This window comes from Buteo buteo, chromosome 14, assembly GCF_964188355.1.
Source record: "Buteo buteo chromosome 14, bButBut1.hap1.1, whole genome shotgun sequence".
In the NCBI taxonomy this organism is placed as follows: Eukaryota; Metazoa; Chordata; class Aves; order Accipitriformes; family Accipitridae; genus Buteo; species Buteo buteo.
In genome coordinates this window covers 21,967,013-21,994,506 of record NC_134184.1, presented here as the reverse complement: position 1 = coordinate 21,994,506, position 27,494 = coordinate 21,967,013, and the positions used below count along the sequence as shown (strand labels likewise).

The 27,494-nt window shown below is 36.1% G+C and overlaps 1 protein-coding gene across 1 annotated transcript in view; it reads right to left on the bottom strand.

Moving 5' to 3' along the window:
• Window positions 1–1,750: 1,750 nt before the first annotated feature.
• Window positions 1,751–27,494, bottom strand: part of PCDH9 (protocadherin 9) — a 685,647-nt gene continuing 659,903 nt past the window's right edge. Inside the window, exon 3 of the mRNA XM_075046096.1 lies at window positions 1,751–3,532. Coding sequence (XP_074902197.1) covers window positions 3,159–3,532 — 374 coding nt within the window. The 3' untranslated portion in view covers window positions 1,751–3,158. The remainder of the gene's footprint in view (window positions 3,533–27,494) is intronic.

The window sequence follows — 27,494 nt, the reverse complement described above, 5'->3', positions numbered from 1 at the left end:
TTTTTTTTTTCTTTGTGAGTTTTAGACAGCAGTATGAGTATTACTGATTAAGCAAACCAAATGATTGTGAATGAATGGGCACTCACTGAATATATGTTTAGGGCCAAATCCAGATTCCATGGAAACATTCCTTTGAGGAAACATTCCTTTGGTTTAAATGGGATTAAGATACAGTTCTCAGTGCTGCAGATATTTCTTCCCTTCCTTCCTTCTTTCTTTCTTTCTCTTTCTTTCTCGCTTTCTTTTCCTTCTTTGCTTTCTTTACTTTCTTTCTCTCCTGTCTTTTTTTTAAATAACTACTTCAAAGTTGGGTGAGGCCTTAAGAATCTAAAATTAGACAGAATTTGAGAAAATTAGATGAGAAAATTTTCACCTGCTAGAAATTTAAATCATATTTGTTTGTGCTCCTCCTGCACAGGTTGATGGCAGCACGAAGTATTGAAGGTTGGAACATAATACAGTTCTCTTTCCGTAGCAACAGTCACATCATTTACATGATAGAAAGTTTTGAAATATATTCTGTTTAAAAAGGCACTCATAATTTAAAATAGTTGGTGCTATTTGGGTTTTCAAATAATTATTGTATTTCTGGTTTTAATATAGAACTCCGGGCACCTCTGCTTTAAAACTCAGCATGTTCCAAAATAGGTTACTTTTATTGATATGTCTTTTTCAAGGTTGGCCGGCTTCTTTTTAGTTTTTTCTTTTCTCTTTTCTTTACTGTGCTGCAACAAAAGTGATTATATAACCACACAAATTTTCCTTCTGAGAAAGTATTTTCCATATTTTGATATGACTTTATTCTACTCTCAAAAGAAAGACTGAGGCATGGTAAGTGCTGACTTTTTTCTATATGCTACCACTGTACTGTTACAAAGACTCATGCAAGGATGCTTATTACATGTGCTTAAGTATGCCTAACAAATCTGGGCTAGATTCTGTCACCTTTGTGCTGGGTAAGTAACACTTTACCCAATTCAAATAACTCATTTTGAATAAATTTGTACTTACCATAGGAATGACAGAATATGGCCCTCAGCATTTATCATTTGCTGTATATTCCATTCTTATATATATCTATATGAACCAAATGGACCATGATATGCTTAGAAAAATAACTGGAAATTCAGAAGGAAACAAAGAAACAAACCAACCAACAACAACAGAAAGAAAGAGAAATTAACAGGAATAAAGTCCCTTAGGCATCTGCCCAAGAACTAACACAACACAATCAGGAATTCAGAACATTTATTGCAAGAGCTGAATAACTAAATAACGTTGAACTGGCAAAGCAGTAACAAGGATAACTGGTTAGATATTTATTCTGTCAAAGTCATCAAACACCCCTCACAAACTGACATAAGTACTGCAATAAGCAATGCACCCCTAACCCATTTTTATGCCTTTTATACTGTGGAGGGAAAAAAAAAAAAAAGTAAAAAAAAGTTAACTGCTATATACAAAAGAATAAAGAAGAAAAAAAAAAGCTTGTGTTTTTGGTAAGAATAAAATCACCTTCAGATTAGCTAAGTTTGTTACTTTAAGACTGATGTTTCATTGTGGCATAAGTAACTTTTGCTTTTTTCTGTAAGGACTTTTTTTTTTTCTTTTTTTTTTTTGCATGCTATTTATTTGTGTAAATCATCTGTCATGCCTTAACAAAAACCATCTAAAAATGTTTGGATTTGGATTTGCTTTGCGTGCAACTTAGATCTTATTAACATTAGGAGTCACTCTGCTGGTTTGACTGAGGTGACATGATACTGGTACCTGCCAGGCATTGACCAACTATGATAACAAACAGTTAAACAGCAATAATTAGAGATTTAACCCTTTAGTTCCCCCAACTAGCCTACCAGGAGAATGCTCTGTTACATCATGAAGGCACAACACATTAAATATTCTGTGGCTATGGTCTAAAAACACTTGTGTTACTACAACATTAACGCAGATGAAGATCAACACAAATGCTGCTGTTTCAGCAATACAAACTGTCTTAGGTATAGACACACACCTGCCCAATTGGAAAAACATGATTATCGTATTTTGCTTCTGTAGAATTTCCTCCATATATTCCAGCTGAGATCAATGTCAGCTACCACTCATTAAATGACAGACTGCAGCTAATTTGATCAAGGATTCCAAACAGCTTTCCCTCTCACCCACCACCACAAATTTAAATACTCTTATTTTGTTTTGCAGTTTCCTTGTTTTATGAAACACAATGGAAGATTAAAAAGAAATTGCTAAATTTTTAAGCCCTTACACAAGTCCTTTCATCTCTTAATATTAAAAAGAAAAAGAAAGAAAGAAGAAGAAATTCTACCTGAATGCTGGCATCATTTGCTACTACATAGAAAGAAAAATCTTTTTTTTTTTTTTTTTCCTTTCTACAACCAACTTTTCCTCCCACCCTATCACTCCTTTTTTCACTTTTAACAAGTGTTTTGAGTTCCTTGGAACATTGTGTGTCAGACAGACTACTAACACAGAAACACCATCACTGAAAATAAAAGCAAAACAACAGGAAGCAAATGAAAGAAAGTAAAAAGCAACTGTGAAACACAGAAATATGCTACAGTATCTTTTCAAGTGAACGTTATAAGTACACAAAAATTGTAAGTAATAATTGTTCCTATTTACAAGTATTTGAACACTGATCGACTTGTGTCCACTAACATTGTTAATAGCACAATAGGTTTAATGTTTACAGTTTCAGTTGTTTTGTTTGCAATATGATCTCAAGTATAACAGTCCCAGCATAGATCAATGACAACAAAAGCACGATTTTCTAACTGGATATGCTTTTCAACCATTGCAATCCACTGAACTTTCTCGCTCTCTCACTCTCCAAATGCATCTTCTGTTGTTCACAGCAGCAGTCCAGGGTCAAAAAACAAACAAAAAAAGGATATTTGCCAACTGGAGAGATCTCTGCAGATTGTAATCATGTCTATTTAACAAAACCACACAACTAGTAGAAACACTCTTTCATGTTGCAGGACATCATACTTTCCACGGTGCTAACATAAAGATATGCGTATCTCTGCTAGGTGAAGCATAGTTCTAGAGGTCTACCCAGTACATAAAGCTCTGACACACACACAGTATTAGCAAGTCTAAGTAGGCTAAAGTCATTGGTCCAAAGTAAACATTTCTTATAGCTGGTGCTCCTTTGGACTCTCAACAGCTCCTGAGGCCTGTTTATAAGACTTCAAGTTGGCCAGAGGAATGTCAGTCATGTGGTTGCCAGTGTTGAAATGGCCCTCACTGGAACCATACTGCTTTCGGTCACTGAACTGGTTTCTGTTGCTATCTTCTTTCCAGGTCCTGGTCAATGTGTGTCCATTAACTAGTTTGTCCTTCTTAACCCATTCTTTCTGAGGTGCAAAGGTGGAGAGAGGAGACTTTGGCTGTTGGTATGGGCCCAAGCTGGGAGGCATCCAACAGTTGTCTGAGTGACCCAAAACCAGGCATTCTTGAGTACACATCTCTGTAGCTTCAGCTAATCCACGTGGCCCAAGAGGCCCATCTGTAGAAGAAAAACAAACAGAAAGAAGAAAGAGAGAGAAAGAAAAAAAACAAAACATAATATTAGATCGTGGTATTTGGCATCAAATTTATACATATACCTCATGAGAAAATTAACAATGATTCTGCAACAAAATATTGTGCTGGTAAATCCTAGATACATTTTCATTCTGTTAGAAAGTAATGCTTTGTAGGGCATATACTCCATACATATGCTACCTACATAGTTTCCAAAAGTGGAGATACAGTTCAATTAGCCCTGAGTTATTGGTTGCAGATCCTACTATGAATAAACTTAACTCCCTTTTTCAGTCACACTAAGAAAATAAGAGCTAGGTAGGTGAAAATGTCAGAGGAAGTAAACATACACTTGCATATTCTGAGTGAGAATTAATGTTGCTTTCTGTAAGGCCTGTGTGTGGCCTTAATGTAAGGCCTACAGTGTGGATGTATTTTCGTCTGCTTTCAACTCACTTTACTGCTGCAGAGCCTTGGTGAACTACCAGCCTACCGCAAACTGAGAAACATCCATACTGTCCAAAAACTGGCTTGCCCAAAGGAATGCTCTGTATGCAGGATTATTCTAATGTCTACTATTTCACAAACTTGGGTTGGTGCATAGTTCTAGACATCTACCCACTGGATAAAACTCTGATGCACACTCCCAACAAGTAAGAGAGAAGTTAAACTTTGCTGGATTTAATATGAAAACATGAAACACTTCAAAACATTGCAACAGGAAAGAGAATAAAAATCTGTAATTCTTCTGACCATTAAACACATATCAGATAGCTGCTATGCAACCATAAAAATAAAGGGGTAAACAAAAAAAGAAGGCTTATGTAAACCTTGCACCTGATAAAGAACTGTTCTCATAATTCTTCATAAGTCAGGAATATGAGACCACAGGAGATAGAAATGAAGCCTGCTGAAGTACTATGCATATTAAATATCCATATCATTTTTCACACACTACTGAGGACACAGCTGGCCAGCTGCAGGCATCTTGCAATCAAGCAGACAGGTCACCCATGTCTTCAGCAGCACTAAAATCCTCTCAGTCTTAGCGCATTTCTAAATGGCTGAATTTGCTCATCTGATCAGACTGGATGTATGAGGAAGGGCAAGCCAGGAAAAAGGCAGAGAAATCATTTTGTGTGTCTTTGCTAGATATTTCTCAATATCTGAGATATGCTTTGTCATGATTCTTTGCTAACTATACTGTAATTTTGAGCAAGAATTTTGAGATGCCTTTTCTTGACTTCAGAGTAAATCAACTGGCCAGTGCTATAGACATTCAAGGAGTTAAGGAGACATATTTCCTTGATTAAACAGCCCAGTGACAGGAAGGAAATTATAGATTGATTTTTGAGAAAGAACATTAGCAGGCATGCATGAATAGTGAAGTTATGAAGCACCTTAAAAAGCACTACTAATCAGAAGAAAAATGTCAGTGGTGTATCAGCAAAAAAAGTGTATCTTTATAATAACATAATTGAGACTCAAAATGATAAGTGAGGACACTCTAAAAAAGATTTCTGTGTTATGATGCCAAAGAATATTTCATTCTCTTGTACTCCAAGCATATATAATAAATTACTCTTAGTAACAGATCTTCTTCTGAATACTGAAATTATCCCAATTAATTTTATGGAAATTGCTATTCTTTCCCAGTTATTTGTTTTTTTTAACTAGCACATAACAATTTATGGTAGTAAATTCCACAGATTATCATCTACTGCTTTTAAACACTCATATAGAAAATGCAATCATGTATATTTCTACATGTTACAATGTAATTAGTTAATCTTCTTATCTCTGAGTAGCTCCTCTTTTTGAATATCTGGAGAATATACAGTATGTTGTTGATGTGACAGAATATAATAAACTATAAGAAAAGCTGCTTCTGCATTCCCCATGGAAGAAAGTGTCCTATTGCTGACAACTATAACATGAAGAATGTATAGAATCAATGCTACTTTCCATTATAGATCAATACAAGATGAAATAATTAAGCCAGAACCATTAGGAAAAAAAGAAAAAGCAACTGTAAAGTAGGAGCTCAGCAGAGGTTTCAGTGAGAACCAAGAACCTTGATTCTAAAATGAGAACTGTGACAATTCTCTGGTAGACAGAGATTCTTTTTTCTATGAAGCTTTTCTTTGAATCCTCTAGTACGAAGTTATAATCAAACTGAGGCAGGTACTTAGTACAAAAAAAAGCAATAATAAGTAAAGGAAGTATTCACGGTATATAGTTAACATTTCCAAAGGTTAATCTATAGGTTAAAAGCTGATTTATTTATTTTTTTGCTGACAACAGAAATTTAATTTTAATTATCTTTTTCCCATTTTCAGAGGAAAAAAGTATGAAGTGGCAGAACTATTTTCAACCTGCCTACTCTCACAGTACAATACTATCTTGCTGACCAAGGAGGAAAGGTTTGGCAGGGATTAAAACTTTCAAAACACAAAGAAAAACCTTCACCACAGAATGACGCATTTCAAGAAATACAGTGCATGCACTCTGTGCTTCCAATCTACAGTGGAATAAAAGGTTAACAGGAGAGCCCTCAGAACTATAGTTCTGAGGGGGGGAAGTAACTTTTTCTGTTTAGTTAAATACATTTCAAGAGATAACACATTTTTTTCTATTTAAAATTTAAATGAGTAATAAGCTGGTTTCACTTAGCACTAAATATGCATGTGTGTGGTGCCTGTCACACCTCATCTCCAGTTAAGACCCTTAGATACAGGCATAATGTTTTTGTAAATATTATTGCTAATAATGGTGATGATCATGATTTAGGGGACTCTGTAAATGTCCTACTGTAAGACACAAGAAAAAGATGAAAAACTGATTTGGGAAAAAAGGATCTCGCCTACAAAAAAAAAAAGACAGTCTTTTGACAATATGGGTTTTTTCAGCTTCTGTTTTGTGTAATTATGTTCTCAAGTATAGACAGTTTATTCTTTTCTAAGACTCTTATTATTCAGGTTGCTATTCAGTAGCATAAAGTGAAATGATCATGAGCAGTATGATGGGAGAGAGATCTTCTGGGGGTAGCTTGCACTGAAGAGTTGGCTGCTTTGTATTGAGAAAGCATAATGTTGCCTTAATGGTAATTATCTTTCTCCTCCACCACTGCTGAACAATAGCTTTCACCCAATTTTCTAAAGTTGCTTCATTACCACATACAATGACACCACTTAAAAACCTGTTCGTGCTGCTTTAATTTTATAATTGCATTAATTTGTTTCCTTTCTCTTCATAAAAATGTCACTGAAATTTCTGTATCAAGTTTTTCCACACTGAAGTACTTTATTGATATGTGGGGGTTTTTTTTTTCCCAAAGTATTTGTTCTCTGAACAATCTGTAATACATGAGGCTGGTTATCAGTCTTGGCTGCTTGAATATATAATGACACAAATGCTGATAAAACTGTACAAGCCATCTGTCTCTGGAGTTAAATGTTTTGAAAGCAAACACAAAAGTGCATAACAAACACTCCCTTAAATTGTCTTTGTAAATATTTATATCAGATCTTACCCAAAAATGCTTTTTTGTTGTTATTTTATTCTGTTAATAGCTGTCAAGCAGATGCATGACTTGCCTACTCAAAAGCAGACAGGTGTAAGAAGGAAAATAATGTACGCCACTCAAGAGCAGGTCATACCCTAATGCTGGAATTTCTTTGTGGTCTTTTATCTCTTTTTATTATACCCAGAAGCTAAACTGCTATTTCATTGATTAACTTACTGCTGCAATTAGCAACTAGTTTCTGGTGTGTTGACCAGCTGCTTTTCAACCTACCTCTTTAAAACGCTCTTGCTTAAAGCCAGAAAATTCATTCCTCAAGTCTGAAAGAGTCAAGACCATAAGATAAGTTCCACTTGGTGAGACTTTTTGGTCTCAAAAAAATGAATGGGTACTCTTTGCCTGAGGGCACTAGCATTAAGTATAGTGGGTTTGAACATGGCCACAGTTGTGTTTCAGACAATCATATTTATTTAACTTTTCATATGGCATCTTAAAAAAAAAAGAAGAGAAAACAACAGCAACAACATTTTCAGCTCTATTTAACCTCAAATACAGAAAGCTTTTTTAAGCTTTCATGGGCTACTTTACTAAATGACCTTTTCTGAGACCACATGTTTTTATAGCCTTCCCCACATATATTGGAACTGAAATGACATTATTACATTTCATAGAGGTTTTGCAACTACTGTATATATTAAATATAAAAACTGGAAAACAGTTTATAATGAAAAAGGTTCTTTTGACATTTTTTTGCTCTTAAATATCAGCCAAATAAATGAGAAAGGCTGTCCTTTATTTGTAGTCTGTTTCAAAAAAAATAATCCAAGACCACAAAGCCACATACATGCTGTGCTGGGTGTGTTTTCTTGGTATTATTAATTAACAGCAAGATTCGGTGACTACTAAAAATATATTTTTAGTGGCTTATTCCATAGTCATTCCACCTGGCACAGTCAGTGCTGATAAAATCACATTCTGTCCCCAAATCACCTTGTTCCAAGGTCCCTGGATTCCTACCATTGCTGCTGCCGGTTTTGGTAGACTTATCACCACCACCTCGTAACCTGCTGCTTCTCCCTCCCCTTCCTGGAGTTGCATCCTCTGTACTCAGGTACAGATCAAGACACCCCTCCTAGTTCCTATTCCCTGTCTTGGCCCAAGCTTCTTTTTCATCACTACTGAACTAAATAATACTGTAAGGTTAGCTTATATCTGCATTACTTAGCAGAGATAAGCTGTCAGATCCCTTAATTAGCACAATAACAGGAGGGACAGGAAGCAGTGGGGTAAGGGTGTGTGGGAGGTACTGCCCAGAATACAGAAATGTAGCAACTAAAATATTTTCTGAAAAGACAGGAAAAACTGGCAAAATAAGATTTTCTACACAATTCTGTGAAGCGCTCAAGTGATCCAGATGGGTTCCACAGAAATGTAGGTGTCTAAGATCCAAACTATAATTACAAAAATCATGCGTGACTTCTTTGACTCCATAGGCAGCTAAATTTTGAAATGCAACATTATTCAACTACTTGAAATTCTGTTTCTACACACAATTGCCTCAGTCTTGTGATGATTGAGATTGCTTCATGTCTAAATCTTCCCAGAGTTAAGAATGTAAGTGTTCCCTTCCCTTCATATCTTGAATATCTAAATGTGTTTGGCATTTTAAGAGTACAACTAACACATGCCAAAGGGTTGTAGCTTTAAACAATATAGCAGTCCAGTAGGCTGGGTTTTTTCCCCTCCAGTTTATCCCCATAGGCTGATTACAGAAAGGGCACCTGCCTTTTGTTTTAAACATTGTGCAGAGGCCACTTGTGGTTAGAACATTTCTGGAAGGCTCATCTCCAGTTCCCTTTTCTTCCTGATAGATTCTGGTCCCTCTCTCCTATAGATGTACAAGAATCAACCTCGATCTTGGTAACAAGAGCTCTTCTGAGAAATGTGAAACAGTTCTGCAATCCTGTAGAGAAGGGGACTTCTTACACACCTAGGGAATGCTGAAATTACTAATCTACTGTAGAAAAGGTAGCTGTTAACACCATGATCACTTATAGAAAGTATTCTGTATTTCTTGTCTCGAGTTCCTTTCACCTATAGCTGCTCCACTACAAAATCTACAGGAAAGGGATTGTTACTTATGTTGTTACATTTTATTTCTTATTTTCTGGTATCCTTCCCAGAAATTTAATAACATTACAATTTACAGGTTACACCTCCATCAGTAACGGCTCTGTTGTCAGTAAGTCATTTTTATCTAGCCTAACTTTATGTGCCTATTTCCATTTTTTTTGCATTGACATACATGCATATAAACCTCTATGCACCTCCATGTGTACACGTTCAGGAAGTAGTCAGGTACCATAGAGTCAACCCTTTGAAGCATTGGCAGCCTAGACAAAATTTTAGTTCCCTGCATTTTCCAAGGCAAGACACCTTCCAAGAGTTGATGCTTTCCAAGAAATGGAATTCATTTTATAATGCTTTTGAGAAAAAAGCCTTTGGTTTCCTAGACCTGCTTACCTACATATTCCTTGGAATGAATTTTGTGGCCTGTTTCTGCAGACGGGAACAAATAGGCTACTTTATCTACTGTCCAGCTAGATGCAGAGCCAGTGCCACAAGACTAAGTTTGCATGTTGCTATGCCTAAGCAAATACACTTAGAGAAAGCATATAAGGAATTTGGGCAGAGTTTAGTAGTTTAGAGTTGTTAATAATCCCATGAAGTCTTCCAAACCAGCTTGATTGGAAATGGAAAATTCAGTCTATAGGCAGGCCACATTTACATCTCTCTGCCCCTGCTGTCTAAACACACCCTTGAAAATAGTTCAGCTATATGTTATTACATTTCTGGGTTAGTTCTGAGGTTTTTATAATATAAATTATTTAATAGTGAATTTATTTGGGACTTAACTCTTAGCAACATCTCAGAGTAAGAAATACATTTTTATAGCCCAGGGGTAGTTCTTCTTGGTTGCTTGAAAAGCCGCAGAGATTTAACCAAATTCTAGCCCTCAGTTGTCCACAGAAGATAGCAAGCAGCCCACTTCCTAATCTCTACTGAATACACCTTATGTCTCTGCTGAACTTGTGAGACACTAGGGGTCAAGTTTGTTTAGTGCTGCCTAGTCTTTGTGAATAGATAGATGAATTGACTAATGTTAGACTTGTGACCATTTTGCAGGCAAGTTACAACACTCAGAAATCACATGGGCATGGTCCATGCTATCTAGGTAGGAAGAAGCCACACGAGGCCTTCCAAAGGAGTCATGGCCCAGAGTGGTGCAGAGTTCCCACTGAACAGCTCACACCTGGGTGATTCATAAAAATCCAGCTCTGTTACTTATCCGGGATTGCACATTGCCTATGTTCAGATCTCTATGCCACCCTTTGTTTTGTTTTGTTTTGTTTTTCCCAAACTTTAACTGCGTGAAACTTTATACCTGGTAGTTAAAAAAGTAGGTTCACTAGATAATCCAGTAGTTCTTTCTGGTCTTAAAAATCTATGTATCAGCAAATACTAACATAAAACTGTGTTCTGTATAAACTTGCACTGACAAATGTAGCCAATTGTAGTGTACCCCTTAGAAATAGAGAAGGTACAGAATAATATCTGGGATTGTTATTCTGGTTTAATGCATTCTGCCATTAAAAACAAACAAACAAACAAACAAACAAACCCCCACAAACGACTGCAATTTGTATTCTCAGCTTAAGTGTCACATTGTGGATGCAGACAGTCACCTTCCAGGGAGAGCAGGAGAAAAGTGCAAACAGGATTTGGCAAAAACCCCTTTTGTTAACAAATAAATAAAGATTAAATGTTTTACACATCTCTCATACAGATTTCATTCTTTGGTCACAGATGAAAAGTCAACATTTGCAAATGGAGATAGTCCAAATACAGTAATACATGGGCAGCCAGAACAGCAGATTCTCTCCCTGAAAGGATATTGTTATTTAGTCAGACTATATGGCACAAAAAGAGCAGACAGCATATCTTTATAAATTTGCACCCATCTTCAGTATGGCATGGAACTCATCCATCTTCTCATCTGCTGAAGCTACTCCTATGAAGAATGCTATCTCATCTAATCTTATTTCCTCAAAATTAGCATTTTTTTCCTGCCATACATTTAATTTTAGCAGGACTATCTAACAAATCAAAATGCCACAGAGGATTCAAATGAACCTTCCAAATTTGATTGGATCACTTAATGAGACCAAAGCACAGTCAGTGTTCAAGTATTTGGAATAATACTCATTTTCAGCATTGATCTTTTTTCGTTATGTAGCTCTTAATTTTGCTGCCTAAAAAAGTCTTTATTCCCAAAAGGTGATGATGGATGATGATAATGAAATATTTATAAAGCATCCCATGGTCACAATCATTTACTATCTTTTTCTCTCACACCTAAATATTTATGGTACTTGATCAAAATATTTTGTTGAATTGATTTACAGGCAACCTGCTGAGACAGCACCACTTTTGACAGAGTCATATTTTCTGATCTATTAATATGCCCCAAACATGAACCTGCTGTCTGTCAAAAACAACTTAAGTCTCAATTTGGAAGATTCTGTCAACTATTTATCATAAAATCAAATTTTGGTGAGTAATTTCGACAAATTGTGTGTAAGAAAAGGTAGGATTCAACGTGAAAAAAGGTAATATTCAAAATGAAAAAAACTGGCAGAATGCTGTGAAACAGAGCTGAACAATATTTATTTCAACACTGTACAGTTTTGTAAACTTTTTATGCAGCTGCTATATGCCTCACCATTAATTCACGTACAGCAGAAAAAATAAAACCAGTCAACTTGAATTCCATCTGATTTTTATGATTTTTAAAAGAAGCCTAAATTAAAGTGTTGTTTTTCCTGATTGCTCTCTAACTTACAGTAAACGCCTGATCTTCTGACTTGTGATAAATACAGATCATGCCTTGAGGGCAGGCATGATATCTTGTGATTTTATCGAAGTAAGGATATTGGCTTTACTAATCCATAACTGAATAAAAGCACAATTCAGTATCATATACTTACATATGATGAACTGTGCTATCTGGACAATTTTATATATATATATATAGTGATTTATTTGTATATATATCACATATTTTCTATACTTTTACTCTTATACGTATTTTTTATATATATATTCTATCTATCCAAGTCCTTTATCTTCATTTAACAACAGAATGGAATGAATAGAGTGATGCCCATTGAAGTGAATGTAATCACTCACAAAACGAGCAACGTAAATGCTGTGCTGAAGTTGGGTATGCAGTCATCCTAACCTCCTTCTGTTATCAATGGAGAGAGAATCATTTGCACAAAGTGATTCAGCTCTCTGAAGACCTGACTCACTTTCTGGAGGTGTGAGTATCTGTCCACTGCTTAAAAGGGAATTCATAGATGGAAATTACTTCTAACTCTATTTATTTAAAATGGATGTGATGAGTCTAGATCTTTGTTGTCGTTCCAGAAGATGTTAGTTTAATTCACTCTGATCTCTTGAAAATGCACTTCAATAAAGTTTTTCTACTATAAGCAAAATGGTTCCAGCAGCTAGTGAATAAACCAGCAGACAACTACACTATCCAAAATACCCAAATGGCAGTGCCTCTCAAGCATACTCAGGAAGGAAGATTCTGTGAAGCCTGGAGGAGACTCACTGGAGGGAGCCTACTATAGTCAAGTTATCTTTCAGAAAATTAAAACTTCAAAATGATTCTAGTTCTCCACACTTTGAAATAGGTGGCAGACCCTGAAATGCTGTTATTTATAAGAGAGGAGACTGTGATTGTTGAGGTTTCCTGGAGTCTTGAAAGTAGGACAGATCATACAATTAAAAGCCTGGAAAACATAAAACTGTGAAAAAGTGAAAATTATTAGGTTTATGGGCCAGATTAAGAAAGGTATCTTTTTAAGTTATTGACTGCACCACAAATCTATTTGAGTTTTAAATTAGGGAAAAACTTTGTATTTAAACAGAGACGTATATGGTTTTATTTACTGTACTTATCTCCAGGATATTCTCATCCCATACATAGGGTTAATGAAACCCAAACCATCTATTAAATTTCAGTAGTTTTGTTAGTTGATATTAATCTTCTTTGATGAGTCATTCAGTAATTCTCCCCAAATATCTCCAGTTCTCTTGTAAGCCCCAAGTATTGCCAATTTTCCTATAATCTTGAAATATCACTAATAATAATATTGGGCCTTTAGTTTAATATATACTTGATAGGTTAAGAAGACAGGTTTCTTTATTGTATTGAAAGATTTTTTTTTTATAGGAGGTATTGTATTTCAATAAAATGTAACTTTTTCTTTAAAAGGATACCATAGGTTTTAAAGTTGCATAAAACTTTGTTCTTTGAAGCAAGTTCTAGAAATAGCAATAAGCTGAGCGTCCAACAGAACTTGATGAAAAAGACTGGAGAACTACAGAGTTTCCAAAACATAACTTTACTGCTCTTATCCACTTCAGAAACGTGTAAAGAGGAAACCAGCATAGGGACCACAGGAAGAGTTATTTTATTTAATCACAAATAGTAGCATTCTTCCTTAAAACTAACTTCTATGGAAAAGGTTATTTTACCATAAGCATACAACTTACTTCACTGTCCTACAACCTTTCCAGACTTCCAGGAATCTAGTCCCAGATTTCAGCATACTTCTGTATTCCTATAAGTTTTACTTTTTCTCAAATCAAACAAACCACAGTTTTATGAGGCACTCCTGGCTGGGGTTGTCAGTGTGTTTCTTTCCAAAAGTAACAAGTCTGGGTTTTAATCTTGGGAAAAACAGTTCCATGTTATTAACTTTGGGACCTTTAGCAAATTTATAATGTAAAGCTGCCACCAGGAAGAATCAGCGTAGCTTCATTTCAAATTCTATCACTTAGTTGTGTTTTTAAACATTGTGCCTTATTTCCTAAGTATTATTTTCTTAGCACTAGATTAACCTCTGTACAGCGGCAAGTGCCAAAGTAAACAATTTTCCCATGATTATTGAATAAAAAAGAGGAAAAATCAATTGCCTACTTTAAGGGATAAATGAAAAATGAAAAAAAATAAAAATACAACACCAAAAAGCTACAAATCTTATACTCTAGACAGCAATTCATCTAAGAGCAAAATGAAAATGCAGACATATAGTATGGTGTTTGAAAACACAATTTTAATTAAGAAATACAATTAAGACTGTTTTTGCACAGAAATATGGAATTCATTCTGTAATTGGGTTAATTACAGCTATCTAAACAAACATTAAATTTAAGTTTTAATGCATCTTTTTTATGACGCCCTATTACTAATGTATGTTTCTTGTCACTTTTGTGTTTTCCTATTTTCCTTCAGTACAATTCAGACCAAAATCAAATTTAGGTTAAACTGAATTCGTTGCAAATTTGTGGCAGATGTCTTATGTGTAAGTGCTATTATGTAAATAAGCAGTTTAACTGACTTGAAAAAACCTTTTGAAGTATATTTCTCTTTGCAGAATTAGGACCTAAATCTGGGAACTCGTTCCCCTAACTTGAGCTACATGAATCTGAATAACTGAAGTAAGTAACAGAAGAAAGTGCTTAAATTAGGTGCTTAGTAAGCTTGATTACATTGTTGATTTTGTCTTCCATTCTACACAAAAATGTATGCTTGATAAATTTCACAGGACACAGATGTCAGAGATGCCATTAAACTAATCCAGAGATGAAAGAACCATTTCCTAATTCTGCTTGTATAACAGCATCTCATTTAGTTAATTTTGTAAAATTCAGTTCAGTGCCAGTTGAGTTGACAGAACTGCAGGCATTTTACACAGAGAATACTAGAAAGTGCTTTCCTTCATTATGTCTGAGTTACACCCATGCTACAGTCCCTTCATTTTCTTTTAAAACTATGTTCATTTACATCATTTTTTCAGAAGAGATATCCATAAGCCTCTTAATGAGCTTATAAAGTTTACAGTAAAACTCCCATTAAACAAATGTTCCTGAGTCAAAATACATTTTATTAAACTATACTTGAAAATTAATCTGTGCTGCATTTAGTCATTAGATTCAATATACTGAAAATTAATATGGAAGCAATGTCTGTACACACTATTTTCCAAATAATTTTGGTTAGTCACACAGTCCTATTGTAATCCTTGGCAATAGCGATACTTCCAGGCTTTCAAATCTTACCTGGAGGACTGACAAAAAAAATCTCTGTGATTCTAAAAAGGAAATCAAACCATATTTCACATGAATAGTGAATCCACATTTAATGGAGGTTGAAAAGTTTCTTTTGTCTTCTTTCTATTTAATGAAAAATCTTAGCAAACTAAGCCTTCCAAACCTCTTACACTTGTTTTTTACTGTATTATATTTATTCATGTAAGAGAAGCTAGAAAGTAGGCCACTTTATGTTGCATCCAAATCTAAGTACACACTAAAAAGATTGTCTGAAATTAGTGCACAAAGTGCACATATGGTGGGTCTCCACTAACACATGTAGAGGAATATCCTGGATGGCATCTCCAGGTGCCTGACCTTTTTTAAGCAAACAAATATTAACGAATATTGATTTCTAAATGGATTAAAATGGATTGAGAAAAATGCTGAAGGAAGAATTGTTACTATGAGCACAGATCATGAACACTTACACATGTAACAGGCTCTTTCCATTCTCCTTTATGATTGTACACAGCTTGGTTTCTCAACTTATCAAAAAAAATCATTGGAAGTTTGGGAAATTTGGCTCATGTGTAAAGCAATTTTTGAGCAGAAGCATACCAAGAAAAACTGTTGTTTTGCTTTCCTTCAACCATTGGTTTTGTATCAGACCAAAAGACAAGATTTAAGACCTGCTTACCTCCTTAGAATCCATTTCATTTTTATACAAAGTGGCTAAAAACTTTAGAAACTTATATTCCTTGCCCAATCATATAAGAATCTGACAATTCCTATAACATGACAGTTGTGAATACTTGGCAGTTCACTGGACCTTTTTCTTTTGCTCCAGTTTGAGCCATAAAAGTAAACAGTAATCTCATATATTTGAATTTACTGATGTTATTTTCCATCTTGTAATAAAAATAAAAAGAAAAAAATAAAAATCAATGCATAATATAATTTTGGACACATATTTAATGAGGTACATTATAGGCTTATCACATGCAAGCTTCTGAAAATAACGGGCAGTATGAGCAGCTTTGTGGTTACTGAACTTGTTGCAGAATTGAAAAAACTAGGAAGTAACTCAGATTAACAACCTGAATGACATCACATATTTTTCTTCTTGCATTAAAAAACAAAAAAAGACAAAAAAAAAAAAAAAAAAAAAAAGGCGATTTACCAAAATATGAGAAGTAAATGGAGAATTCCAGTTGCTAGATTTAGTTCACTTAACATTTCCACTGCTTCACCTCCCTGACAGGAACTGCGGTGCAGATGTTAATTACCATTTATAGAATGCCTTGTCAAAACACCTGAGAATTATTGTTCCATTAATGACTTTGTCCTGCGCTTGGGTTCAATGACTGATTCAAGCTGAAGAACACTGAAAAGGATCACTGACACTTGGTTAGGACACCCAGTCTTTCCCTGCAAACCCCAGCTAGTAATGCATGGCTTTGTGCCAACGATTTAGCTTTAAAAGAGGAACTATTATAAAATTGCAGTTATGAGGGAATTAACAGTCACATTTAAGAAGATTATTACCCTTGTATCAAGTGAGATAATTTATTAAATGGTAACTTTAGAGGCAGCAAGTCATGTAGAAACAATGCCAAACACTTAAGAGCGCAATGACCTATCTGAGATGCCAGAATACTTTATTGGTAGACAAACAGAAGTATTCCAGGACAATTTATTTGGTGGGATAACACAGACAGGCAGCTGTTTCTCCACACATTCATTGGACACATACCTCTTCTCCTTTGAAATAGGTTGGAGTTTTGCTACTGCCTTCATTGGGTGTAAAACTGAGTCTTTTGTCTTTATAGAACATCAAATGAATTCTACCGGCAAGCTTGATTTAGGAAGGCATGCACTGAAGGAAACAGATCAATTCCCTTGTGAACTAACTACAAGTCATTCCTTTAGCATTTAGGTTCCCCATATACCACACCAATTCTTCCTTTACAAGTTCTTCAGCTCAAGACTCTACTTTTTCCAAGTTATCTATATATAGTTCTGCTTACTCTCTTTTTGACATGTTTTCAACTCAGGTCTCATCAGTATTCCTGTTTTTTTCTCCAACAAACTATTTCCTCCCACCATCTTCTCAGCTGCCTGGATGATAAGTCCTTCTCTTACACATTTATATCACTGAATTTAGTTACCAGATTCCACTTAAAATGAGTGAGGGACATAATTTTGTACTTCATTTTGGTATAAACCTTAAGGTTACTTAAAAACAGAGTCATAAGTAAGGTAGGATTCATTCCACCCTAGGATTCAGCTCTAGAGACAGTCATCTGAACTGATTATGCACAGGGAAGGTTTCGTCTTGTATATTTGCAATTTAAAAGATCAAGGTGATGAAGTGCTACAGAGAAGACAAGTATAGGACTGAGATTCAGAATCAGATTCAAAATCTAGATATCTACAATGTACATATCTACATGGGAATCACAGATATATGTCTTTCCTAATCTCTCATTTTAATTAACAGAGATCCTGTCAATACTATTGGTCTAGTCAATACAATATAGTAATTCAGCAAACCAAATGTACAGAAGTGAATCTGAACAGCTCTCTATTTTATACTAACTGTTTTGACTAGATCTCCATTAACCATAAGGAGAAGTTAAGGCACCTAGCTCTTATGTACACACCTTCATAGTAGATAGCTAAATTTATCATTTGAATATGGAGCTATGTCCTACCCTTGACTTTGCCATAACACTTCATCACTTTGATCTCTTAATGTTTGTGCACAGATTAGGAAACCTTCCCTCACACAATTAATTATTTCTTTAAAACTAATTGCTATATCAAACCGCTGACTTTTTTATTTACAAAATTAAACCCAATGAAGTAATTCATTTGTCCTGAGCTCTGTCACTTGTGAGTGGATTCCCTCTGGACAGAACAGAACCGCTACTCTAGCAAGGCTTTCACATGGTCTCAAAACACATGCTGAAGAGTTTCCAGACAACTTCTCTAGAGAAATTTTTTTTTTTTTTGCATTGTGACACAAAAATAGAATGGAATTTCATAGATATACCAGGGACAGCATTAATTTTCACAGTATTGCAGATCTCTGTCACCATAGCAGTATGGATTTCTTCAGTATTAAGGGACCAAAGCTGTAGGCGCAGGACAGTGGGCCAGGCCAACAAAACTGAAAAACAGTCAACAGCTGAAAATTCCACTAATGCTAATGGCCTTGTTGAGTGCAAGGTGAGATGACAAACCCTTCAAAGCAGTTTGAAAAGATGGATTACATTGTAAGTTGCATTTGGTCCCCATTCAGGCATTAAGTGCTAGCAGTATTCCTGATTAAAATGGAAAATGTTGTTCCCTGCTGTGGGGAGAAAAATAGCACTGAAAGCAGAAAACACCTGGCAGACACCCTGAATATGAAACTTTTTATTAAGCACTGCATTTTTTTTCTTTGTTAATTAATTTATTTCACAGTCTCAGGTAATCACTTTGCAACTTCTCAGTAGTCTGACTTTCAAAGGAACTTTACGCTCTGTCAGTTTCTATACCTGTGCTGTCAAAGAACATGGGAATGACATAAACATCTTGGTAATTTGTTCACTGCTGGCTTGCATACCCCTCCCACAGCGCTCTTTTCCCAGAAGGCAGTAACATTAAAAACATTCTTTGTCCTAATGGTTATGCATTGATAGCGTATTCTCTGTGTCTATGTTAGTTTACTAAGTAAACCTTCAGGGTCGTACTATTTTACAGCTAAAAGAGGGAGGTAGTAAGATCTCCTTGTTGACAAGGCTGATGGATTAAGTCAGACTGCAACACCTGTCTGCACAAATGCCCACCTCAGCGTGGCCTGCAGGTGTGACAGCACCAACTAGAAATACTTGCTTAAACTTCATGCTAACTCTGTTGCGTATCACCCAAGGTTCCCTGTCCACACTTGATGTGCCTTTGTCTGATACCTGCTATTTACTGGGGAGGCATTTACTACAGACAAACAGGCACAATTAATCAGAGGAAAAATCCAAATTCAACACCAACCAATTTTATAAATCTGTGAAGTATGAGATGAGTGCTATGTGACCGGGATGTCATAAATGTACAGCCAATCTTAGAGGAGAGGAAGGCGAGCATAAGCTACTGCAAATCCGTAAGAATTGATCTGAAGGAATTAAACAATTAAAAAGGAAAATATAATACCATGACAACTGATAAATGGGAAGATCTGCCATGTATATTTTAAGAATGGTAGATAATGTGAGATTACCATGGTAAATTACTTCATTTTTAGAAGCAAAGGAAATTGAGTAAATCTCATCTCTCTGGACTTCAGTAAAGCATGTGATGAAGTGCCATATAGGAAATTATTTTAGTTTAGCTAGGATATATGCTAATAGAACCTCCAGGTTGATTCAAGGAGTGAATAGATGGTGCTGAAAGGGGAAGTATGGGACTGGAAAAAGGTTCCACACAATTCATTATCAGAACTAATCCTGAATAATGTTTTCAGGAATGACCTTGATATAAAGATATGTGAAGGGCCGATACAATCTGCTTCTGACACAAAACTGGGAAGTACATCAGTAAAGACCAATTTATCTTATCAAAAGAACTAGAGAAAGAAAAAAAGACAGGAGTCCTTCTTGTTTCATTTAGGAGAATGAAACCAGGGAGAGAAAAAGATGAAGAGCAAGGGTAAACAAATAGAGACATAAAATGACTCTGTAAATTCAGAGTTAGTGTTGTCATGAGAATAAATCTGATGACATGGTGTCTATGATAACAGACTACTGGACCCCTTCCAAACATTTAGATTCTTATTTTAGCAAAAAATTCCACAAGAAAAACAGTAAACTTATTTTCATTGTGCATATTAGTGGAAGTTTATACTCTTCCATTTGATTTCTTAATGTCTGACTACAGTCATGGTGGCTGACGTACAATAGAAGATTGCACTGGAATAAAGGACTAAGACATTATAGTCACAATGTACTGTTTCTAATACAATAGATAAAAGGATTTATAATTCCTTAGAGAGAGAATATGCAGCATTAAGGCTAAGAATTCTTAGCAAGAAGGTGAGATTTTTCAGTATGAATGCTGTCCAGCATTCATGTACTTTCAAAAAATCTCATCTAGTAAAAGAAGGTACTAGAAATAGGAATGATCTGATGAAATACTGGCATTTGTAATTGAGGAATACCTTTCAGCTAATCACCTAGATTCTTTAAACAGGCTCTTTTACAATGTGATTCATCTGAACTCCTTTAGGTTTTACTTTACGATGAGATGAATTGTGCCCTGAAAGTGTCTACTTCTCCCTGCTGACTACTAAATTACCCAAAGTGCCTAGATCAGATATGTACGTGGGATCCTTAGCTTCTACAGCTGAAGCAACAGAAGACAGATCTTTCAAAATATCTACTAAATCAAGACAATGTGTGTGACCTTAGCTATGCCATTTAGTTCCTCTGTGTCTTTACTGTTCATCTATAAAATTAGTGTAACAGAATTTCCATACCTTACAGGGCAATGCAGCAGGTTGCAGATTACATGGCTCTCTAATACCATGGCAATGGACGCCCTATAAGTACTTAAGCCTCTTCTGGACTGTTAAATGAGGAAACCAAGAAGAACAGACAGTAAAACTCACAAACCAATTTATTTTCAGAGAGGGCCATTTGACATCTCCCTGAATAAAAGCGCCATTGAAGGATGGGGTTTGTGTAAAGCACTCTATGATTAATCATAACAATAACAGTGATGTTTTTGAAAGAGGGGGCATCCCTCCCTCCTAAATAAGAGAATTCACACAGCATATGTTTTACTCCTTTGTCATAAGCTGTTCCATTTGTCTCATGATTCAAGTAAACAATTGCTGCATCAAAAAAAGAATCCTTTGTGTTTATTGCCCACTGATACATCCTTTTAAATTTTCTTTGTCCTCTTTTAAGACAGCTATCACAGAAATGTTTGCCAGTGTTCAAGTCTTTAGTGAAAAATTCATTGCAACACATTTCTAGTGTTATACTGTGACTCTTGTGATATGTGCTTGTTTCATATATGCAAAGGCTGATTTTGACCTCATTTACACCAATACCAATTGACTTCAGCTGCATTACTGCTAATTTACCCTAGAACCACTGTCAGAATCATCCTCATATTTCAGCCAAAGCTTACAAATCTCCAGCAGGAAAGTGCCTTTTTATTGTAAGGCTAAATTGGCATTCATCCAGAATTCCCTGGGAGAAAGGGGTTTTTAACCACATTGATTTAGAGAAACATAGAGGCCTTATTTATTTAAAATCAAGGATATAAATATTTTAACAGCAGCAGCAGCCATAAAGAGAAGGCAAGCATTCAAAGTTGCTGCAAATAAAAAAATCTCTTGTTAGGTTGTCTAGAGCTAATGGCTGATGATAGAATTTGGAGAGCGCAGAGAAATAGATACAAAGAAGTACTTGTCAATAATAAGAAAAACAGCACTATATTTACAATCCAATGTTTAAAGCCAAAATAGACATTCTTTTCTTTGTTTGATCTCAGGAAAAGTTATCTGCAGCTTACAGGCCTGAATTGGAGTCTTCTTATGTCACTCAAAAGAAGTACTGAGGTAACTGTGCTAGAGATGACAGACTAGTAACCCCTCTAGCAAGCCAGACCTGTGGGGGGGTGTCATGTTTTCTGTGTCTGAGCTGAAAGCACTCTTCCTACTTAGAGATGCTCTCTTTTGTTCTCCCATAGTGCCTGAAATTCATTCTCAAGAGATATGAAAAGCTGAAATTCATCTTCTAGAAAAAAGGTCTCTACAATTTCCATAGGAACAAAGAATCACAAAATGAATGTAAATTTTTGTTGGTTTTTTTTTCCCCTTCTCAAGGCAGAACAGCTCACAGAAGTCATAAACCAGATCCCCAGCTATATCACTAAAGTTCGAGGGTGCCCCCCCCCGTATCTGTCTCTAACAGACACAGAAGAATAAGCCAATACTATTTAATCTCAGCCACATAAAAAACAATGAAATGATGTCAGATTATTTGGAACTATACATTTGCAACATATGTTATGGCTAAACGGGCAGCTGCCAAGACAAGAAACAAAACCTGATCACTGAATGAGCTATTGTATTTTAATAGAAAGATTGTCTTTCTCTCCAAGCATTTAGACAGCATTTTACCTGTTATAATAAATTATGACCCTAAATAAAATATAGCAAGTAGAGAAATCTTATATATTAAAGTGACAGAGAAATTTCGGAGACCAATGTCAGCTATCTAGACATGTCAAATCACATTATTCAAATGATATCCTGAAAGATCAAAACCAGAGGTCTAAATCTTGAAAGCTAGTAACATTGCCAAATGAAAGGCATCCAGAACTACCTTAGTCCAGTTTGGTAATTCTCTTGTTTAAAAACAAAATTTCCTTGAGAGCAAACATATTCCTAGAACAGCCAAAATACATGGCTAGAAACATGGATAAATATAGATATTTTTTTTAAAAAAAGCTTCCATCAGAGAGACTTTTAAAACTCTCAGTGCAATGGCAGGCCTTCCCAGTTTAATTTTCAGCAAGCGCTCTAAGGGAGTGTCCTAGTAATGGCTCTCATTTACAACTGCAAAGATCATTCAAATCTGTCCTGGCAAGGTCTTAATAACATAGAGTTTCTACTTTTAAAATAATGCCTATGCAGACTTATGAGGGGACTAAGGAGCCTCTGTTCTCTCACACTCAACCCATAAGCCTTCATCTCTTGCTTCCTCTCAGGAACTCTCTCATTCCCCACAAAATTTTCAAAACCCACTTGCTTGTCCTGAAGTTCCGCTGACCTTGTCTATCAACCACAAACAAACAATAGGAGCAAATGATAAACAGCAAGGCCACGCACGAACCGACAGCAGTCAGAGCAGGAGCCGTGCCGGTGCAGCGGTGCCCGCGGGTACCGTGGGCGGTGAGTGCGCGGTCCTGAGGCCCGAAGCCGGCGCTGAGCTCCCTGCAGGACCTCCTCCACCACAGCAGGGTTTGGACAGAGAGAGAACTACCGTTACTCTCTTGGAGGTGGATTTTCAGATGGCTTTGCTTCTGATTGAGGTCTGCTTAAGTTTTGGAAACTGAGGAGAAGATGGACAGAAGCCTTCAAGACTTTGAAATAAAAAAGTCTTTCAAAAGACTTTTGAGCTGTCATTGCAGAAGACAGTCACAACTTCCCTGGTAATGTAAGCACTTTACTACTTGAGCAGTGATTAGGTGCTTGTTCAAGTAGCCAACGATAAGCATTAATGACTTTGTTAATTATTTCCCCTTTCAAGCCTCCTTTTCTTGGGTCACTGAGAAAACAGCAAAGGGAAAAGTGACTTCTGCCCAGTCTACACAACAGAGATTTTATTGAAATTAGCAGTGGTACAAGCTTTTAATGACTAGCTTACAGCAGAGTGAAGTAAATGGAATATGAGATAAAAGACACAAGAACCCTCACACACAGTCCTTAGAAGTTCTGGTACAGCTACTCTGTGAACATAGTTGCAGAGCATCTGAGATAAAAGCAATAAAAGTGTCTTTCAGCTCTGATAATGGGGATGCTGTTTCGTAGGCATAACCACACTGTAAGCCTATCACAGCTCTCTCTGTGTTCACACATCATTCCCAAACTCTAAACATATAGACCCTGTTAGCTGGATCCTCTAAGGGGCAAGTCATTCCTTTTTTCATCTTTACAATCAAAAGGGTTTGCTTTGCTTTTACTTTTTCTTAAGTCATGTAATATTTACACAACAGAGGGACAGATTCTAAAACATTGATCTTCCTTAATAATTCCTTTGTGTATTTTTACACAATGTTTACTTAGCACTCGATCCTGATTTACAGAGAATTTACTGAACCCATCACCTTCAAAACTCTGGACAAAATAATAGAATAAAAAACAGCAGATGAACAACAAAACAGGCATCCTTAGATGTTCTCCTAGTCTACCAACATCTATTAATTCTTTTTTTTTAACTTCAAAACATAGAAATAGCTGAATTTTCCTACTCCGAGTGAATGAAATAAAATAGGTAACCTGTTTTATTTTTAAATTAGCTTTCTTTCATCTTGTCTGTATGAGGAAAGCATTTAACACACAGCCATATTGAACACTATTGTACTAAATATACTGGGAGAGTGTAATTCTTACTCTTTATCAACAGGCTTTGTTTCTGGATAAGTAATATCTTAGCTAGAAATATTGTATGACTTTTGCTTCATCAAAAGAATGGGTATGATTATGGGTATTCTCAGGACAATTGAAATGCATGAAGAGAACCAGTATCTGAAATATAAGGAATTAAAAAAAATGTTTTATTAGGCTAATTTCTAGACCATAGTCCCGGATAAGCTTTTGGGAAATGAAAAACACAACATAATATTTTCAAATCAGCAGATACACAAATTCAAGAGACTCCAGCACACTCTTCAGAGTATACATTTTATGTTTGATTAATAAAAAAAAAATCAGATCATAGCTAAATGTGCAAAAATGTGCCAAATATGTCACTCAAATCATTCATTAACGGTAAGCTGATTAACACAACATATTTTATTTCAGAGTGAAATTCAAAGCCTGTTATGGCAAAACAATTTAGGCTTACAGGATTGTATCGAGCACTGTTATGCTTGACCATGCTAATGTAGCTGTTTTTATTTCAGAAGCACCGGGGAGGGAAGCATGAAATCATTAGTAATTATATAAATATTAAGGCCACGCAACTGGCTCTATTACTGTTTTCAAATGGTAGCATCTGCAAATTCAGCCTGTAATAAACACTAATGCATCCAGAGACGAGAGTGCTGACATATGAATGGGATGCTTTGTCAGACTTGCATAAAAATGTAGATGAACTGCAGGGAAAGAAAACCAAAGAATTCAAAGGGTTTCTTGATTGCCTTCTTTAAAATGCCAAGAACTTAAGCTGGCCTTTCTTATCTTCCTCTACATGCATGTGACACTTTAGGAGGTCTTTCTTATTGTACTATAATTCAGTAATTGTTCCAGCTCTGTGCACCATGCCTTCCTTCCAAAGGGCAGCATGAGATATATAATTCTGGTAATGAACAGCTGCATAATTTAAGGGTCGAACTAGCAGGGCACTGTTCCTTATTTGTGTTTCCTTAGCAGTTGCCAAGATATTCCAAGCCTTTTTAGGAATACAATACTTTGTCTGCCTTATTTCTCATAGATGATATATGTTGAGACTTGGTCATGTTCCAGAAAGCACATTTTATCAGCTGAAGTACCAGTGCAAGCTTTCCTCTCATTTTGCTTCAAAGGGCAGCAGTACAGAACTATAACGAGGTAATTTTTTTCCCCAGCCATGAACATTCTCTGTTCTGTCATTCAGACTTGTTCAAACCCAGTGCTATCCCCTTTCCAAAGCATGATAGACTTAATCACAGAGCTATCAAAGGCATTTCCACGCAACGTTTCTCTCACCAAGGCTAATCTTCCAAATGTTAAAAAGGTCCAGGCAGCTAGGCCCTTCAAGATGAAAGCTGCATGCTGATTAATCAGCTGCTTTTTTATTCTGTTCTGGCAAGTGTTCCCTATTTGTAAATAAAAGGTTTACCCTGGATTTCCTGTAAACTAAGGAGCATAAGGCAGCTTTGGACCAGACTCAGGAAGCAACAAAGCCTTCTGCTGTTGCATCCGCAGGGGTATTTTGGTTGTTCTATCGCAAATATACTTTCAGGTGTCCTGGTGAGAATGAGCTAATCTAACACAAACATCATTCCAACATGAGAAAATTGCGTGGCAACCTCAAAGTCGCCTGCTTATTAATTACGTCCTTTGGCTTCCAGCGGCACATTAATTGTTGCTTGCTTGAGGAGGCCTGTCTGCAGTTTGTGTCATTGCAGAAGTTCAGGTTGGTTTATGATGTGTGGCACAATGTACCACAAGTCCCTCACAGAAACACTCTCATATTAAAGACGAATACATTTATTTATGTCGCAGAGTGCTGGCTCTCTATTCAGATGGTAAATAGGTAGTGTGAAAGAGATGTGACAGACCCAAGAAGACTAGAAATTGTCTGCAAACTGGCAGCCACTGTGGTTCACTGACAGCCCGAATTACTTTCAGGCAGTTTGGCACATCTCCATTTGTCACACTTAAAAGCTTGAGCCAAAGATATCCAATTAATACAGAACACAGTATTTCTCCCTCCTCGAAGCTGGAACAGAAATGCAAATGTTTAAGATTCACAGTGTGCATCGAGTCACCTACACATCACAAAGGGATGTAAAATAGTTATAAGTGAAGCATACATAACTTAACTCGCATCACACCCTCTTGGCCGCTGCTCACCTCAGGTTATCTTCTATGCTATGCGTACCGCCACTGTACTTATTTATTCCAGACAATGATTTCTCGTGTAGACTGAATCCCTTCTGCTGTAAATCACGCAAACAGCTAGCCCAAATCGTTTGTGAATATAACAAGTATCAGGGAATGAGCTTTTGAAATATCTATCTAGACCAAGAAAGGGAAAAAGGGAAACTGTTCCACCCCCCTAATTTTGAAGGCAAGGTGAAGGTTACTTATTTCGAAAGTAGCAGAACCTTCATGAATCAATATCAGGTTTTGACATTATTATATAAGTCTATCTATCACTGCACAGCAATAACAGCTGTATCTTTTGCTATGACCCAATGCCAGTTATATATGATTTGATTTGAATTATTGGTAGTGTAGTCATGTGGGTCAGGTTTATATAGGTCTTGTGTGGACAGAATTTTTGTTGAATCACAGGATTTCCTGGGAGAATTTCCACTGTCCCTAAGTAAGTTTACAGAAGTCCTCTTTTATCCAGATGAGCTTTTGGTGTTCAAAGAAGAGAAAAAATGCAACACTTTCACATACTATAAACGCTAATCAAGAAGACCTGTGAGGGTCTCCTTTAGATTCTCTAAGGCCAAATTAGATATGTAAAATAGACACGTGGAAGGCTACACTCCTGGCAATTTATAATCAAAAGGTTTGAAATACTCGTACTTTTCAAAGTAACTGATGATGCAGATCTTTTGAAAATGCAATGAAGAAATAATAAGGGTTAAATAATGAATAAAGAATGAGAATGGTGCTTTCCCTGCTCTCTGCTATCTGAAGAAAGCTGCAGCTGGCCCCCTTCTTTGTTTGTCCTCCTTGAAGCATCCACGATAAAGTGTTTTAAAGAAAAATGTTCTCAAACTGAACTCAAAATGAACTCAAACTGATAAGAGCTCCACTAAC